This window comes from Urocitellus parryii, chromosome 1 (genome assembly GCF_045843805.1).
Source record: "Urocitellus parryii isolate mUroPar1 chromosome 1, mUroPar1.hap1, whole genome shotgun sequence".
NCBI classification, from domain to species: Eukaryota; Metazoa; Chordata; class Mammalia; order Rodentia; family Sciuridae; genus Urocitellus; species Urocitellus parryii.
In genome coordinates this window covers 101,937,601-101,957,609 of record NC_135531.1, presented here as the reverse complement: position 1 = coordinate 101,957,609, position 20,009 = coordinate 101,937,601, and the positions used below count along the sequence as shown (strand labels likewise).

General features: G+C 36.2%; 1 protein-coding gene across 1 annotated transcript in view; it reads right to left on the bottom strand.

Annotated features, from left to right (window-relative positions):
* Positions 1–20,009, bottom strand: part of Spink5 (serine peptidase inhibitor Kazal type 5) — an 83,257-nt gene that overhangs the window by 36,640 nt on the left and 26,608 nt on the right. The window contains exons 9-16 of the mRNA XM_077796736.1: positions 17,003–17,130; positions 15,523–15,610; positions 13,701–13,828; positions 12,377–12,458; positions 11,174–11,301; positions 10,401–10,473; positions 7,450–7,577; positions 2,295–2,343 (exon numbers count right to left, since the gene is read on the bottom strand). Coding sequence (XP_077652862.1) covers positions 2,295–2,343; positions 7,450–7,577; positions 10,401–10,473; positions 11,174–11,301; positions 12,377–12,458; positions 13,701–13,828; positions 15,523–15,610; positions 17,003–17,130 — 804 coding nt within the window. The remainder of the gene's footprint in view (positions 1–2,294; positions 2,344–7,449; positions 7,578–10,400; positions 10,474–11,173; positions 11,302–12,376; positions 12,459–13,700; positions 13,829–15,522; positions 15,611–17,002; positions 17,131–20,009) is intronic.

Genomic DNA, 20,009 nt, shown 5'->3' with positions numbered 1-20,009 from the left:
TGTTGATTCAGTAGCATATTGTTTAGTCTTAAGGTAATGGAGAAATTTTTATTTTTTATTTTGTTGTTGATTTCCAATTTCATTCCATTATGATCTGATAAAATGCATGGTAGTATTTCTACTTTTGTGTATTTGCTAAGAGTTGCTTTGTGGCATAGTATATGGTCTTCTAAGTGGTCTACTCTGTTGGTAATGCTTTAATTTGAGGTTTTTATTTGGTTAATTATTTCTTTCATTTCAAGTATTTCTGTTTTTTTAACCTATCCCTTTTGAGGTGATCTTTTGCTTCTTGCAATTGTTTATGTAGCTTTAACTGCCTGTATTTGTTTTCTTATGTCTTCTTTGAAATCCCAAAACATTTTAACCATGTATATCCTGAAATCTTTCTCTGTCAATTTTTATGCTGTAGTTGCCAATGCTTCTAATGATATGTTGTTTTGATTTGTTTGTGGTACTTTCTTCCCTTTTTATGTTGCTCATGCTCTAGACTGTAGCCCCCTCCCCTCTCTTATCAGATCCCAACTGTGGGACCTCTCACCCCCAAGCTCACACCAGGTGGGTGGCGCCCTGGTCACACTGTACTCCTGTCCAACTGAGAGCTGTGTTTGTGAAAGGTGGCCACTGTGCCAAGTTATGGGCACTGGGGAGGGGGGTGGATTGGAAATCAGGTACCTGTTCAAATGGGGAACCAATCTGATACCCACACCTATTACAAAATGCTGAGGAAGGTTTTCCAACATGGAGTTGGACTGCTTCCAGTGCAAGGGTGTCTGGTGATGTGGGGGGAGGTGGGCGATGGCCTTGTGCTGTGGATAGGTAGCAGCAGAGTGACCTGCGTGGGAGCAGAGTGCAGTCCAGAGTTCTGCAGAGGTGGTGTTAGTTGGTTCTGCTAAGCTGCTGGTGAGTCATGCTGCTAGAACTGCAGGCTTTGGGTCCAGAGTCCAGAGACTTACTGGAGCTCAGAGGCTCTGATTTCTACACTGGTGGTCCCAGCACTGGTGATTTCTGAGAGAATCCACTGTATAGGGGTCTTCTCATACTCTCTGAGATGTTGTATTCCGTCTAGGAGAGACCTTGTGGAGAAGCTGCCTGTCTGCTTTCTTTGTTTCATGCCACAGAACAGCCAGAAACAGGATTTCATCTATTCTGCCATCTTCCCACCATCCTGTTGTTGTAATTTTATCTGTATATTCAAAGTCAGCCAACTTGTCTTCAAACTGAGATTCTGTCTTCTACCTGGTCTAATCTGTTGAAGAGATTTTCAACTGAATTTTTTATTTCATTGATTGTGCCTTTCATTTCTAAGATATCTGTTAGGGTCTTGTTCAATATTTCTATTTCTTAACTGAATTTCTCATTTATATCCTATATTTGTTTCCTTATATTTTTTCACACAATTTTCTGTGTTCTCTGTTTCATTGGTCACTTTTATAATCATTCTTTAAATTCTTTATCTTATGTTTCATCCACTCAATCTTTGGAATAAGTTACTGGTGAATTGTGAGCCTTATGGTGACACATTCTCTTGTTTTGTTTCATTTCCATAATTCTTATATTCCTAAGTTGGTATTTGTGCATCTGTTGGGATGGATTTCTCTTCCACTATTATGTGAAGGCCCCTTTAGGGCATAGCTCTCTCTTGATGAAATGTTCCAGAGCATCAGGTTATTATGAATATTCTTCCAAGGGGGTTTTGTAGATTCCTGTGGTTTCTGTGGTGATAGAGTATCTTGACACTTTATTGTGTTAGTGCTTGAGGATCCCACTTTCTCTGTAGATCTCACAATAGTGGGGTCCATCCAGTGGGTCAGATATGTTGTATGCAGCAGTGTATATGGAGTACATTTTCTGTTATTGCTCTTCTAGGCTTCACAATTCTGTGAAGGTATGAACATGATCTATATTGAGGTCCCTGATAGGAGTGCTGTCTACAGTCTCTGTGTTATTCTCTCTGTTACTGCTGTAGGAGTGAATGTCTGTGAATGGTTCTAAGGTCACTTCACCATTCTTACTTAGGACATTGTTATCAGTTTGGGGTTTAGGTCTCCCTCTAATCTTTGAATACTCATTTTTTTTAAATAAAAATGAACCTCAAAATTTGAATAATTATGAAGTAAAATTGGTATTAGAAAAAATTCATAAAAACTTCTCTTTCTTTTTTTAAAGAATAAGAGTTTTCTTAGTTTATTTCAGACATGAAACAAACAGAAACAATTTATGATAATGAGATAACTAGAATGTTACTGTAAAGAAAAATTGCCAATGCACAGAATCAACATTTCTGAGAAAATTACCTTTGCAGCTTCCCTTTTATCTTTTGCTTTTCCTTTTTCTTCTTGTTTACTACAAGGGATGGGAAAAAGAGAGAGAGAGAGAAGAAAGGATCTTATTCCAGGAGAGCAGACCTTTCACATTCATAGACTAATTCATAGATTGATAATCCATTGCTTTGTCTATTCTCAAGATCCACCCATAGTACTTTGTCCTTTTATTTATAATGAACTAGAAATGTTCACCACACCTCAAGATAATAGTGTGCAAGAGGAAGTCCCTTTATCAATGAGTAATCCATTTAACTTCCCAGCATGTGCACTGCAATAATACTCTCTGATTTGCTTCTGTGGTCACTTTTATAAAGTGGTAATATTTGGTTTGGGTGGCAGTAGAGCAGAGTGGCTACAGGGGAAATACTCTGGAATGAGATCATCCAAGGAGAATGAGACGCACCTTAGTCTCCCTATGCCTTCCTTGTTTTTAAATGAAGAGGCAATAGAGGTATAGGACAGGTAATAAGAATACCTTTCTCATAGGAATGTTTGGAGTATTAAATGAGTTGGTACATTTAAGGTCACTAGAACAGTACCTCTTACATCATCAAGTGATTAGCATAAATGATATAAGGGACTGATATCATCAGCATTATCATCATTGTAAGTAAACATTCCAAAAATAGGCATAGGATAAAATGAAGTGAGAGCAATAGATCTTTCTATGTTAGACAATTACTAGTGTTGCAAACTGAATTTAGTGGTCGGACCTATAGCATAGCTGGTATATGACACAAACAAATTCTGCTGTATAGAGAAAAAAATTGCATAATTTGTTAAAATGTTTTAATGATTTCTAATCAATACAAGATTTGACCATCCATCAAATTAAAACATTTTTAAAAGATGAAAAGATTATTTTCACATGGTATGAAAAACTGCAAAAAGTGACAATGGAGGAAAAAAGATCAAGAAACTCAGTAACCTTTGTTAGCATATCCACAAAATATGGGTAATAAAAGTGTTTTTGAATAGAGATTTTGTATTTATTGGAGAATTTTTGTATTTATTGTATTTATTAAAATAGGTTTAAAATGTGAGATTTTCATACTTCTTTATTTGAAAACTGACCTAAACATATCCAAGTTGACTAAATATTTTAATGAGGAATGATCAGAAAAGGCAGCAGAACTGACCACTAGGTGGCAGAATTATTTCCTTGTCTTTGAAAAGTGATTGTAGAGGAAAAGAAAAACATATTGAAACAAGCCTATGAATAGGCAAATATATCACCAGTAGTTGATAAAGCCTTGATAAGAGATTACGTCCTGTCTACACTACAGTGAGAAGCATGTTATAATTTTCTTTACCAACATGGAACATAACCTCAGCTGATTTTCTGCCATTCTCAACTTCAGTGGACCTTTGTCTTTTTATCTGTAACTTGTGACAATATAGTACCTATTTCATATGATTATGATGAATATATTATGAGATTATGTGGCAACTATTATCAGATACCAGCCAATTACATCTATTCAATAAATGCTTATTATGATACCGAAGTCATCATTGTATTGACTTTCCAAATAGAAAAGATTTTTAGAGTTCAATTGCTCTAACATTATGGGAGAAATCTGATGAATTATACTGGCACCAACAGAGAAAACTGAGTAACCAAATACCTGCCGAGAAATTAAATTGTTAAATACTTTTTGTCAAAAAATGAGTTTGAGAAATTGTAGATTCTTGCTTAAGGGTTCATATCATTTCACTTATTTCACAGTTAAACTTCAGGTTCCCTAAAATAGGTAACTAACTTCTACACATGGAAATCATAATCCTTAAGTCATTATTTTTATGTTATTATTCATGTTAAACTCAAATCTTCCTCTCTATACCTCTTATCCATTTTAGTTCTACTCCCTAAATTCACACACAATGAGTGGGAAGAAAAATAGTGAGCAAAAGAAAAAAAATCTCATAAAATTTCTATATATTACAATGACACTTTACCTGTAATATCATGTATTTTCTTAGTTTGACTAATAATATTTCAGAGACTGAAAATAATTAGTATCATTGTCATAGATACTCTCTAATCTGGATAGGAAATTTTAGATTACTTCTGAAATGCCTTATCAGATACCATTCTGCATCTCTTTTTTGAAAAATTGTTTTAATTGACAGATAATTTCTATTTATGAAGATAATGTGATATTTTTATACAGATATACATGTAGAATGAGTAAATCAGTCTAAGAAACATAATCACCTCATATATTTATTTCTCTGTGATTAGAATATTTAAAATGTACTCTGTCAGCTCTTTTAAAATACATATTAACTACACTCTCCATATTGTGCAAAAGTTCTCAAAAAATATGCCTCTTAATTGAAATCAGATCTTTTAGTTGAGATTTCCTCATTCCCAACACCCATTCTTCCCCACAACGGTCTTCTCTACTTCTGTAAGTTTGATATTTGAGATGTCTTATATAAATAAGATCACACACTAGTTCACTTTTACATCTTGCTTATGCTGTATCTCTTATGCACTTATACTCTGAAAGTTCTCCATTTGCTGTTACAATTTGTTGGTACTTTTAAATATGACATTCAAACTGAATTCTACATTGAAGAAGAAAGTGCATTATTTCCATTAAAACAGTTTTCCCAAAGCATTTCCCAAGCTCCCTGGAGATGCTCTACTCACAAGAAGGCCTGACACATGGAGCAGGTGTTGCCATGCATTTTCCCATCTGGGCCCCGAATGGGGTCATTCTCTCTGGTGCAAATAAGTTGTCCATTCTTCCAGGATTTGCGGTATTCACTACATAACTTCTAAAGAAATCAAGGAGGAAAGTTGGAGGTGTTAAACAAAATTTAGATCTGATTTCAAGACTAAGTGAAATTTAGCCTTTTATTTTTTTAAACTGGAGGTCAACTGTTGGCCTATTTTAGGATACTTCTCAACTTTGAAGGCATGGATATTTTTAAGGGATACTATCAATGGATCCTCAAGCAAGAAAATCACATTTGTACATGCACAGATGCAAACACACAAAAACAGCTGTACAAAGGTTTCAGGGAATTCACGTGTTCTCTAATGTCACCTGCTCATCCCAAGGTTCCTATGCCTCTGACTTATTAGAAAGGGTAGCTCACCTCAAAGGAATCAGATTGTCTTTTATTTCTTGACGTACTTTCCCTCTTTTTCTTTTCCTCTTCTTCTGCTTGGCTAAATGAGAGTGGTTGAAGAAAAGATATGGGAAAGAATCAGAGAATTTTCAGATTGAAAATAATCTCAGACAAAATCTGACAGTTAATTAGCATGTATTAAATTCTTACTGAGTGCCTAAGTCTGTGCTCATACTATGAAATAGGCATGACTTTAGGTAGTAAAACTATTACTTTAACCCATTTTTTTTCTATCAAGAAAACAGACAGAATGCCTAATTTGTCCAAGCACAGAATTGTAAGTGCAAGTGAAGAATTTAGACCCTGGTTCAAAGAGGGTTTTCTAAACTTCCAGTGCTCAGTACTATATCTATGATGACTGTCCAGCCTTTGCTTTAATCTGTCATTTAAGGCCTTTACCTATATCATCCTTGACACTCAATGGTAAGTCATTCCATTTTTGGAATCATCAAACTGTTGGGAAGTTCTTCCTGGCATTGAGCTGAAGCCTGTCTTCCAGAGCTTTCACTCACTGGCCTCAATTGCATCCATGGAGACAACTTAGAACAGTCCTGTTTCACTTCTTGGATCTTTCAAAACTGTGACTCTTCCCTGGTCTAAGTGTAAGGACATGGTTTTTATATGTTTCTCCAATGAGGCAGTTCCTTCAAATATGTTTTAATTCTTGTAGTTCCCTACAGAAGTAGTTCCTCTCCAAGTTGAACATAGAAGGAAGCAGAGAGGGCAACTAGGCTGTGACTCTACTTACAAGAAGGCCTGACACATGGAACAGGTGTTGCCATGCATTTTCCCATCTGGGCCCTGAATGGGGTCATTCTCTCTGGTGCAAATAAGTTGTCCATTCTTCCAGGATTTGCGATATTCACTACATAACTTCTAAAGAAATCAAGGAGGAAAGTTGGAGGTGTTAAACAAAATTTAGATCTGATTTCAAGACTAAGTGAAATTTAGCCTTTTATTTTTTTAAACTGGAGGTCAACTGTTGGCCTATTTTAGGATACTTCTCAACTTTGAAGGCATGGATATTTTTAAGGGATACTATCAATGGATCCTCAAGCAAGAAAATCACATTTGTACATGCACAGATGCAAACACACAAAAACAGCTGTACAAAGGTTTCAGGGAATTCACGTGTTCTCTAATGTCACCTGCTCATCCCAAGGTTCCTATGCCTCTGACTTATTAGAAAGGGTAGCTCACCTCAAAGGAATCAGATTGTCTTTTATTTCTTGACGTACTTTCCCTCTTTTTCTTTTCCTCTTCTTCTGCTTGGCTAAATGAGAGTGGTTGAAGAAAAGATATGGGAAAGAATCAGAGAATTTTCAGATTGAAAATAATCTCAGACAAAATCTGACAGTTAATTAGCATGTATTAAATTCTTACTGAGTGCCTAAGTCTGTGCTCATACTATGAAATAGGCATGACTTTAGGTAGTAAAACTATTACTTTAACCCATTTTTTTTCTATCAAGAAAACAGACAGAATGCCTAATTTGTCCAAGCACAGAATTGTAAGTGCAAGTGAAGAATTTAGACCCTGGTTCAAAGAGGGTTTTCTAAACTTCCAGTGCTCAGTACTATATCTATGATGACTGTCCAGCCTTTGCTTTAATCTGTCATTTAAGGCCTTTACCTATATCATCCTTGACACTCAATGGTAAGTCATTCCATTTTTGGAATCATCAAACTGTTGGGAAGTTCTTCCTGGCATTGAGCTGAAGCCTGTCTTCCAGAGCTTTCACTCACTGGCCTCAATTGCATCCATGGAGACAACTTAGAACAGTCCTGTTTCACTTCTTGGATCTTTCAAAACTGTGACTCTTCCCTGGTCTAAGTGTAAGGACATGGTTTTTATATGTTTCTCCAATGAGGCAGTTCCTTCAAATATGTTTTAATTCTTGTAGTTCCCTACAGAAGTAGTTCCTCTCCAAGTTGAACATAGAAGGAAGCAGAGAGGGCAACTAGGCTGTGACTCTACTTACAAGAAGGCCTGACACATGGAACAGGTGTTGCCATGCATTTTCCCATCTGGGCCCTGAATGGGGTCATTCTCTCTGGTGCAAATAAGTTGTCCATTCTTCCAGGATTTGCGATATTCACTACATAACTTCTAAAGAAATCAAGGAGGAAAGTTGGAGGTGTTAAACAAAGTTTAGATCTGATTTGCAAGAATGAGTGAAATTTAGCCTTATATTGTTTAAACTGGAGGTCAACTGTTGGCCTATTTTAGGATACTTCTCAACTTTGAAGGCATGGATATTTTTAAGGGATACTATCAATGGATCCTCAAGCAAGAAAATCACATCTGTACACGCACAGATGCAAACACTGGAAAACAACAGCTATACAAAGGTTTCATAGGGTTTCAGGGAATTCTCCTGTTCTCGAATGCCACCTCCTCATCCCCAGGTCCATATGCCTCTGACTTATTCAAAAGGGTAGCTCACCTCAAAGGAATCAGATTGTCTTTTATTTCTTGATGTACTTTCCCTCTTTTTCTTTTCCTCTTCTTCTGCTTGGCTAAATGAGAGTGGTTGAACAAAAGATATGGGAAAGAATCAGAGAATTTTCAGATTGAAAATAATCTCAGACAAAATCTGACAGTTAATTAGCATGTATTAAATTCTTACTGAGTGCCTAAGTCTGTGCTCATACTATGAAATAGGCATGACTTTAGGTAGTAAAACTATTACTTTAACCCATTTTTTTTCTAACAAGAAAACAGACAGAATGCCTAATTTGTCCAAGCACAGAATTGTAAGTGCAAGTGAAGAATTTAGACCCTGGTTCAGAGAGGGTTTTCTAAACTTCCAGTGCTCAGTACTATATCTATGATGACTGTCCAGCCTTTGCTTTAATCTGTCATTTAATGCCTTTACCTATATCATCCTTGACACTCAATGGTAAGTCATTCCATTTTTGGAATCATCAAACTGTTGGGAAGTTCTTCCTGGCATTGAGCTGAAGCCTGTCTTCCAGAGCTTTCACTCACTGGCCTCAATTGCATCCATGGAGACAACTTAGAACAGTCCTGTTTCACTTCTTGGATCTTTCAAAACTGTGACTCTTCCCTGGTCTAAGTGTAAGGACATGGTTTTTATATGTTTCTCCAATGAGGCAGTTCCTTCAAATATGTTTTAATTCTTGTAGTTCCCTACAGAAGTAGTTCCTCTCCAAGTTGAACATAGAAGGAAGCAGAGAGGGCAACTAGGCTGTGACTCTACTTACAAGAAGGCCTGACACATGGAACAGGTGTTGCCATGCATTCTCCCATCTGGGCCCTGAATGGGGTCATTCTCTCTGGTGCAAATAAGTTGTCCATTCTTCCAGGATTTGCGATATTCACTACATAACTTCTAAAGAAATCAAGGAGGAAAGTTGGAGGTGTTAAACAAAGTTTAGATCTGATTTGCAAGAATGAGTGAAATTTAGCCTTATATTATTTAAAATGGAGGTCAATTGTTGGCCTATTTTAGGATACTTCTCAACTTTGAAGGCATGGATATTTTTAAGGGATACTATCAATGGATCCTCAAGCAAGAAAATCACATCTGTACACGCACAGATGCAAACACAGGAAAACAACAGCTATACAAAGGTTTCATAGGGTTTCAGGGAATTCTCCTGTTCCCGAATGCCACCTGCTCATCCCCAGGTCCATATGCCTCTGACTTATTCAAAAGGGTAGCTCACCTCAAAGGAATCAGATTGTCTTTTATTTCTTGACGTACTTTCCCTCTTTTTCTTTTCCTCTTCTTCTGCTTGGCTAAATGAGAGTGGTTGAAGAAAAGATATGAGAAAGAATCAGAGAATTTTCAGATTGAAAATAATCTCAGACAAAATCTGACAGTTAATTAGCATGTATTAAATTCTTACTGAGTGCCTAAGTCTGTGCTCATACTATGAAATAGGCATGACTTTAGGTAGTAAAACTATTACTTTAACCCATTTTTTTTCTAACAAGAAAACAGAATGCCTACTTTGTCCAAGGACAGAATCTTAAATGGAAGTGAAGAATTTAGACCCTGGTTCAAAGGTGGTTTTCTAAACTTCCAGTGCTCAGTACTATATCTATGATGATGGTCTAGCCTTTGCTTTAATCTGTCATTTAATGCCTTTACCTATATCATCCTTGACACTCAATGATAAGTCATTCCATTTTTGGAATCATCAAATTGTTGGGAAGTTCTTCCTGGCATTGAGCTGAAGCCTGTCTTCCAGAGCTTTCACTCACTGGCCTCAATTGCATCCATGGAGACAACCTAGAAAAGTTCTGTTTCACTTCTTGGATCTTTCAAAACTGTGACTCTTCCCTGGTCTAAGTGTAAGGACATGGTTTTATATGTTTCTCCAATGAGGCAGTTTCTTCAAATATGTTTTAATTCTTGTAGTTCCCTACAGAAGTAGTTCCTCTCCAAGTTGAACATAGAAGGAAGCAGAGAGGGCAACTAGGCTGTGACTCTACTTACAAGAAGGCCTGACACATGGAGCAGGTGTTGCCATACATTTTCCCATCTGGGCCCCGAACGGGGTATTTCTCTCTGGTGCAAATAAGTTGTCCATTCTTCCAGGATTTGCGGTATTCACTACATAACTTCTAAAGAAATCAAGGAGGAAAGTTGGAGGTGTTAAACAAAGTTTAGATGTGATTTCAAGATTGAATGAAATTTAGCCTTTTATTTTTTAAACTGGAGGTCAACTGTTGGCCTATTTTAGGATACTTCTCAACTTTGAAGGCATGGATATTTTTAAGCAATACTATCAATGGATCCTCAAGCAAGAAAATCACATTTGTACATGCACAGATGCAAACACAGGAAAACAACAACTATACAAAGGTTTCATAGGGTTTCAGGGAATTCATGTGTTCTCTAATGCCACCTCCTCATCCCCAGGTACATATGCCTCTGACTTAATGGAAAGGGTAGCTCACCTCAAAGGAATCAGATTGTCTTTTATTTCTTGACGTACTTTCCCTCTTTTTCTTTTCCTCTTCTTCTGCTTGGCTAAATGAGAGTGGTTGAAGAAAAGATATGGGAAAGAATCAGAGAATTTTCAGATTGAAAATAATCTCAGACAAAATCTGACAGTTAATTAGCATGTATTAAATTCTTACTGAGTGCCTAAGTCTGTGCTCATACTATGAAATAGGCATGACTTTAGGTAGTAAAACTATTACTTTAACCCATTTTTTTTCTAATAAGAAAACGGACAGAATGCCTAATTTGTCCAAGGACAGAATCGTAAATGGAAGTGAAGAATTTAGACCCTGGTTCAGAGAGGGTTTTCTAAACTTCCAGTGCTCAGTACTATATCTATGATGATGGTCTAGCCTTTGCTTTAATCTGTCATTTAAGGCCTTTACCTATATCATCCTTGACACTCAATGGTAAGTCATTCCATTTTTGGAATCATCAAACTGTTGGGAAGTTCTTCCTGGCATTGAGCTGAAGCCTGTCTTCCAGAGCTTTCACCCAGTGGCCTCAATTGCATCCTTGGAGACAACCTAGAAAAGTCCTGTCTCACTTCTTGGATCTTTCAAAACTTCCTTTGCCTAAGTGTAAGGACATGGTTTTTATATGTTTCTCCAATGAGGCAGTTCCTTCAAATATGTTTTAATTCTTGTAGTTCCCTACAGAAGTAGTTCCTCTCCAAGTTGAACATAGAAGGAAGCAGAGAGGGCAACTAGGCTGTGACTCTACTTACAAGAAGGCCTGACACATCGAGCAGGTGTTGCCATGCATCTTCCCATCTGGGCCCTGAATGGGGTCATTCTCTCTGGTGCAGGGGAGTCTCCCATCCCTCACCAACTGTTGATATTCACTGCAAAGATCCTGCCATGGTATGGGAAGGAAGTTAATTCAAACATCTACATTGGCCTACATTAGTGTTATATTTTGATAAGCCCAGGAGTTTAATTATATTTCTCTTAAATGTAAAATTTAAGTCAACAACAATAACAAAATATCATTTTCTAAGAAATGGCCACACATAAGAAATAATAGAACATCTCAAGATGATACAAGAGGTACACAAGCAAACCCTACCATAAACTGAACAGAATAAAATAAATGAAAATATACAGGTACAATATATCTGACAACTAAATGTCTGGGATCATGGAATTTGATGGTGGAAACCAGGAAAGATGTCAAGAATAATTTAAGTAAGTCTGTCAAAAGTAGCATTTTCCTAGGTTAAAAATAATGAACTTTAGAATATGTGCACTATATTGTGAAAATAAAACAAGCCAAGAGACACAGATGCAAAATTATATAGCATATAGTGGAAAGTGGATTTCTGAATGGAGGTAAAGAAGCAAATTAAGAGAGAGGGATGAGAGTAAACTGTATCCTGTAGCTGATAAGTAGTGACTGTGGGTTTAAGTAGAGCAGTATTATGACCTGATTTACATTTTGCAATATTACTTTTACTGTATTCGGTTAATGTTTGGATAAGAGGAGGATAAGAGAAAGGACAGAATCTAGAGAGAGAATTAAGCAACACTCATCATTACAACATGTTGTGCTGATCATTCATCTAATGAATACTGTAATATTTCAGAGGTAAAATCCATGTCTTTTATAGAATCAGGGCATTTTTATTTCTACTCAGATATGAAATTTCAGGTATTCATCTGGAGAAATTGCACATGTACTGTTTTTTCTGGACAGTACTAAGCAATAGCTAAAAGCCTCTATCTGGAAAGTTTGAAACTAGAACTGGAACTCAATTATTGACTCCAAGAAGTTCTTTATAGTTGACAAGTTAGTCTCTGTAGATCCAAGTACAGCACAATATCCCACTGCATTCAACTCAATGCTATATGGGATTGATGGGTTGGGATTTTCTGATAGTTTCTTTGAGGTGTTCAGTTAGAGGAGGATTTGTTAGATGGATCCCACTCACTTCATATGAAGGTGAATTTTCGGATCCTCTTTTGTTTCTTGCTTGGGCTTCAGCCTTTTTCTTTTCTTCAGCTTCTTGTTGGCTGAATGTAAAAGAAAATAGAAGAGATCAATTAAGAGCAAACACGTGCTGATTTTTCTTTTGCATGCCTGCACCACTGATCTTTCCTCCCTCTTAAGGAGTAGCATCCCTTTCCCTCTATCATGACATATCAAAAAGAAGCAACAAAGCAGCCTCAGGTTTGGTATAATACCTCCAGTTTGGTATAATGACTTCTTTATGGTTGCTATTTAACATTAAAAAAAAAAGACGGCAATAGTGTATCTGGAAAACTTGTTTTCTGTAAATTATCCTTCTTGCATATGGTGAGAAAAAGATCATCAAGGTTCACAAAGAAGATAGATATCAGAATTAGAATCATGGTGATATAATATCTGGAGGTGGAAAGCAGCTTTAACCAAGTTCACTGATTCATTCTCTTGTTTCTTGTTTCTCAGAAAGGATGAGAGGCAGAAAGGCCTTGGCTATCTCTGTTTTCAGGATGTGACTGCAACCAAAGTATCCTCCCTCAAGACTATGGTCCATCTACACATCATGTAGACAGTGGGTTTCAGTTAAACTTAAATGCAGCATTTATTCATAGCTACTTTATGTAAAACCCAAAAGATGATACCAACAGGCAAAAAAAATCATGATTTCCACACATTGATAAACCAAATGACCCTAAATTTGTTTTGTACAATCCAATTGTATGGTATGCACAGTTACCTGCTGGTATTTCAGCTGTACATGGCTATTAACCAGTACAAAATTTAAATATAGCTTTTTTTATAATATAGATATAGTCTAATACTTAGTCTGAGCATAACCAAATAAAGTAAGAACTATTCTAAGTAGTAAAAGGAAACTGTTAGTTCTCACTTACTAAAAATGTCAGAGTATATAAAGTAATGTTTAAGATAATTTTAGAGAAATTTGGCAATTTCATTCAATTTCTATCAGTGCTAACTTTTGACTCCAACCCCCATGGAAAATGAGGTGCCTATTTTGTCAAATAGGTTCACCTATGAAGCTTCAGTAATAAAACAGCAACTACGATTTTTATAAGTTTATGTTTGTCAGGAGGTTCCAGTGCTAAGAGAGTGAACGTCAGAGAAAACAAGGCAACTTAAAACAAATGATTCTGAGCACTTACTTTCAGCTCTACTGCAGCATTGTGCTTGTGACCCTTTCAACTCTCCAATCTTGCACCATGGTTTCCCTATCTATGGAACAAACTGGCTGTACTAGGGCACCATGTGACATTCTAAAACTCGATACTCACAAGAAGGCTTGGCACATGGAGCACAGGTTGCCATGCATTTTTCCATCTAGACCACGGACAGGGTCATTTTCTCTGGTGCAGAAAAGTATCCCCTTCTTTGCATGATCTCGATATTCACTGCATTGTTTCTGAATAATGAAAATGAGATACTTTAGACATAGGTCTCTATTTGTAAATTTTGTATGCTGTTTATTCAAAGAAATTGGAAAAGAGAAATTTCAGATGAAAAAAAAATAAAACTTAGGATTTAGGACTACCAAAAATTTTGTAACACTTCCCTTTTGCAATATTCATCAATTTAAGGATTCAACAAATACATGAAGAGCATACAAATATGAATGTGATTTAGGTCCTCTATTAGCCAAATAGAATAAGTAATTTCAATATACATGGCTAAGAAATATAACTCAGGTCTAGATTAATTGTGTAATGGAAGTTCTAAGAACTTTTGACTAAGATCTGTCTTGAGGATGTACACAGGATCACCATGGAACAAAAGTCCTTCAAGAGGAATTATGATATGCAAAATCCTGGCAGTATTATACTACATGTTCTTTAGAGATAATTTAACATTTCCTTGAGTATAGTAGCTAAACAATTAGTTGTGTAAAAAAAAGAAAGGTTTGGGAAGTGGTCAAAAAGGAGACCTTGAATATGATCAAAATCAGACCTCTAAACTTCTAAAGGAATTTGGATTTTATCCATAGGCAATGAAAACATGATAAATACATAGAGCAGAGAATGACAGAATCATATTTGTTATAGAAAGATTGTCAAAGAAATTTGTGAAGGAATTGAGTGAATAGAGATTGAAATTAAAGAAACTAACCAGATTCTAGAAACAGAAAGAAAGGAGGAAGGGAAGGAACGAACCAAGGTGGGGAGAGATGGGGAAGGGAGGAATTGGAAGTGAGAGATAATCGAATAGTCGAGGCATATTTGAGCACTAAAATTAGAAGAACTTGGTAAACTAATATTAAGAGGAAGAAAGAAGTTAAAATTAAAAGCCTAGGCAACAAGATGGAGTTACACAGAGGCAGCTTAAATGGGGCAGGTCACTCTGCCAAACTAAGCTATGTATCTGAGAAGGCTGGTAACAGTAAGAATAAATCTAAATAGGGTTTCTGCACAATAGATTTCTAGCATTTCAATAAATGACTCAAATATACTCTAGGATATTTTTAAACATTGGAATTTCATAATGCCAAGGACTCATGAAACATCTCCTGTTCTATGAAGACAACAGGGAGGGTGAATGAATCATGAGGACTGAGGAAGATGGAGACTAAGTGTATTACAAGTTTATAGACGAGACAATGCACCTGTGCAAAGAGAAACTATGAGGTGTCTGAGCTAAGATAACAGCAATAGAAAAACAGGCAGATGGTAAGTTAAGAGACGTTTAGAAAATGAATGCAGCATGATTTTAAAGGAAGCATATTGAATTTGTACGTGGTTATTGCTTTTAAAATGAATATCTTTACAGCAGCTACCACACTATGGAAGAGACACAACACACTTTGAGTTCAGACAATGTTTGAATATACCACTTTCATTTGGAATGTGGAATTATTTTACTAATGAGCCTTGATTATTTTCCTCCACATGGTAATGTAAATGGTATGGTAATGTAAATGGAAATGGTAATGCCATAATCATTTTTATAAGTTTAAAACAATAACTATAAATTAATTTCCAGAAAACTTGTTAGTAGTAGGGAAAATATTAAACAAAATTGAAAGTGCATATTAGAGTAATATGCCCACACATCCAAACCTCTCACACAAAAGGTCATGACCAGATGGATCAGACTCTTCCTCACCTCAATTTCTCTTTTAACTTTAACATTTTCTTCATTCTCAATCAGATTTTGATCTGATTTATTTTTTTCTTCAGAAAAGTTCCTCAAGCTGGAAAAATAAATAAAAAATTAGTAGAGGTGCTTTAAAACGTCATGCTGAAAAATAGTCTTAGGTATAGATAGAAAAGCAGCCAAGTTTTCCTGGATTCTGGCACAAGCACATCTAAATCATCTTAAGCTGCACTAAAAAGATCTTCTTTCTCAACTCTCCTTTTAAATATTCCCAGCTTAAATTTGTGAAGAGGTCATTCCAGACCCTATAGAGACATGAGCTCTCTGTAAATCATTGTGTTGTTATACCTCAAAATTCTTCTCTTATAGAATAACTTTCATTCTGTCTTACAACTCGTAAACACGTATGTGCATGTGCGTTCATGTCTATGGCTTATTTCTGCTATTAACCATAAGGTTCTTCACAGCAGGGATCATCATTTACATATCTACTCATTCATTCCTTCACCCATCATTTAGTTAGCAACTATTTTTTGGTAATTCTTGGCCTTGGCCTGGGTATACGATCATGTATATATGAATCTGTCCCCTATTCTCTTGACACATATAGTCCACTAGGGTGATAATCAACAAAGAGTCATAGAAACAGTTATACAATTACCAACTGTGATGATTGTTATTTAAAAAACATTACCAAGGATTTGAGGATTGATTTTTGATTAAGGACTTCAAGAATTCTTAACCAAATAAGAGAATCTTAAAATGCCAAGATTGAGAGACACTGGCAATACACAGCAAGTGGGTAAGAGCTTATAGAACTCAGGGATCTGAAGGAAAGTGTAATGACACTTGTCTGGGACATCTTCATAAATGCCATAATTGATACATAGTGGGATTTGTCCTTTTCCCAAGGCCACACATCCCAGATAAAAAGGTAATGGTAATACAATTAAAATATGTGTAAACAATTTTTTTTGAGGCTGTTCCATCAACTTTGTCACAATGATATAATTACTAAAGAAAAACAAATCTTAGAATCTGCTTTTAACCCATTCTGTGCTATGACTGGGTACTGAAGCGGCTCACAAAGGTCCCCTGGGGAAATGTGAAGTTTGAAATCAGCCCTCTTAACTGGAAAAGGGAGTCAGTTTGCACTCAGAAAAAGAAACAAAACTTTAGGGCTGAGGTTGTGACTCAATGGTAGAGCACTTGCCTAACATGTGTAAGGCACTGGTTTCGATTCTCAGCACTGCATATAAATAAATAAAATGAAGTCCATTGACAACTAAAAAAATAGTTTAAAAAATTAGTGCTAACTTACTGATGGTATTGTGATTTGTGGAGGACATAAACTGCTCACACAATTCTCACGGACAAAAACTTCCACTCGATATTATTCTGAATAACATCAAATGGATGTTTGATCAGTCCTGGTGAGCCTTCCCTCCTCCTTTCCAGAGATTGGGAAGTGTTCCTGTTCTGTACTCACAAAACTTCAGCACACAGCGCACATTTGTTGCCATGCATCCTGCCGTCAGGGCCACGGATGGGGTCACTCTCTCGTGTACAAAAGAGTCTCCCATTCCTCACTTGGTTCTCAAATTCCTTGCAGAGGTCCTTAAAAAGACAAGGCATTATAGTCACCATTTTTTACTCTTTAATCTTGACATTTTATATGATAGATTTATAATCACAGGATGTCAGGTCTGGAAGTATTGGTAAACACAAACAACATACTAAGGAGAATTAATAAGGAATAATAATAAATTTGTGAAGTTATTTGGCACTTTTATCTGTTATTAAAAGGCAAAAACAGCCTAAGAAAAAAGAAAGAGTGTTTCCTAAAACTAAAACTAGATCTTGCTAATTCCTAATCCATAGGAACAACAACAACAAAAAAAAAAGCCAAGATTTTTCCCACATGAACCCAACAAAATACTAGCCAAGACAAAAAAAAAAAAAAAAAAAATTTCAATGGACAAAAGATTGAATTCAAGAAATTAGATGTTTAAATTTTACTTAATAAGGATCAAGTCAAAAATAATCCAGTCCTCATTTGCAAGGGAAAGAGAATAAGATGGTGTCCAGCATTATGTGTACTCTGCTTTCTTTATCCTTGTTTATTGAGTTTCTGACATGATAGGTTAAAAGCCTCTGAAAGAGTGAATCTAATTTTTTCTCTTCTACCTTTGAGAGATTGACAGACCATCAAGACTAATATCTACTTAGATAACCTAAAAAGATTGTGAATTATCAAAGTAACCAAAGAGAGATTCCTTCTCAGATTTCCTGAAACTTTGGAAAGAACTTTCAGGTTTCCCCCCTGTGTTTTGAAAGCTCTATTTGGTGAGGGCTATACTTAACATACCCCAAATTCCTCTGGGTTTGAGATCTCCACATCATATGCTGTGATGGCATATATTACTATAATATGTAAACTATTAAAAAAATTTACTATATAAACTTTTCAACTTCCATTTCAACCAAGGAAACATGAGCATAAAGAGGATGACTGGGAGTCAGAGAACCTGGGCAGTCAGACTGTGGCTCGACTCACTGGGAGACCGTAACAAAGTCCCATCACCTTTGGGAACTCAACATTGCCACCCACACAGTGAGGTTTTTGGAATAGAAGATTTTAAGGATCTGTTTTAGATCAAGCATTTTCTGATTTTTCTTTATGATTCAAATTTCAATAGGGTGCTCTAAAGGAGAATCCTAATTGCCTCCTTATAATAAGGTACTTGTTTATGGAGGAGTAAAGGGTATGTGCCAAACTTCCTGGTTGTAACAATCTAGGAAAACAGATGCTGATAATCATGACACGGTAATAAAATCAATGCCTAATGATTCCCATAAGGGAAACAATGATAATTTCGGTTTATAAGTTGTGATTCATCCAAGGAGATTCTGAAGAAACACTTTTGTGAGCAACCCACTGACAGGTTAATTATAGAGCCATATTGAGCCATCAGTGTTAAGCAGTCCTATTCAATGCAGTTACGCCTAATGACCCCAGCCACATAAAGAAGAAGCCAGAGTAGCCCAGACACGGAGAAAACCAGGGGAGAACAACTTCCTGTATTCGGGAGTAATAAATGCTACCTATCACAGGACCCTTAGACCAAAATTTACCAACCACCATGGAAGGACTACTTTCAATCCTTGGAGAGTGTCCAGCACATTGTGGAGGGTTCTCCATAGCCTTTTCTTCAAATTTTAACTCAGAATACCCCACTGAATTTGGAATTTTGTTTCATTATCTAACACTGTGATGTGGAAGGAGGGTCTGCTCTTGATTTCCAAACATTGTGTCTGTATTTTCCATAGGAAAACACAAACCCTACAATCCACAAAAATAATGTTTGTGTTAGTACAAAGAATGCAGGATGTAGAATCACAGTCCAACCGGAAGAAGAGAAGAAATCGAGGTCATTCATCCAACCTCCTTATTTTGCTGACAAGAAAATTGAGACCCAGAGAGGAGAAGATTTGCTTTGTCTCACACACCCACAGCATGACAAAACAAAGCTAAAACCCAGGTGTCCTAACTTCAGAAAGGCCAGTCACTTAGCAAAGCAATTGCTGTACTTCTTATTTAAAGTTGGTTTGATGTGACTTAAAATCCAAACTGCATTAGCTACAGTGACTCTTTAGTTAACAAAAGGAATAACTTTTTGTATTAGATTGAAAAATAAATAAATTATCAAATAATTTTTTTTGGGGAAAACCCCTTCATTTTAAGAGTATTTTTTGAACCACCATCTCAATTTTAGAGATATTCATTTAAGCAAAAGCAATACCTTTATAACTGCAAATCTCAATAAGGTAATAACCATATGGAAAAGTGAATAAACTCTGTCAGAGGAATTTGTTATAAAATACATCAGGGAGTACATTGTTTGAAGAGTTTAAAGTCATTCCTCATTTATATTATGTTGCAATTGTTTAAAATATTATTCAAGGTAAAATGGTTTAAGCCATGCCAGGGAGAAGGATGATAAAAATTAGTAAGATTTAGTATACTCAAACTTGATCCTTTTGGGGGGACTAGGAAACAAAGGTGGAGATTCATGTTTTGAGGTTTGAATGGGAAACGTTGGTTTAAATCTGAACCTAATGATAATAAAGTAGGAATAATCAATTTGTGGACTTTTTTAACATTAAAACTAAGCAATGTAATAGTCAATTTGAGGAATTTCAGCCAGGTGCAGTGGCTCACACCTGTAATTCCAGTGGCTCTGGAGGCTGAGACTAGAGGATCTCTAGTTCAAAGCCAGCCTCAGCAATGGCGAAATGCTAATTCAGTGAGACCCTGTCTCTAAATAAAATACAAAATAGGTTTGGGGATGTGGCTCAGTGGTCAAGTGCCCCTGAGTTAAAAAATAAATAAATTAATTTGAGGAATTTTAACATTCAGAAGAAGCCACATGGTAATAAAAGACAATGACATTATTGCATTGTTTTAAACTTTCAAGCATAATTTGGTTAATGTT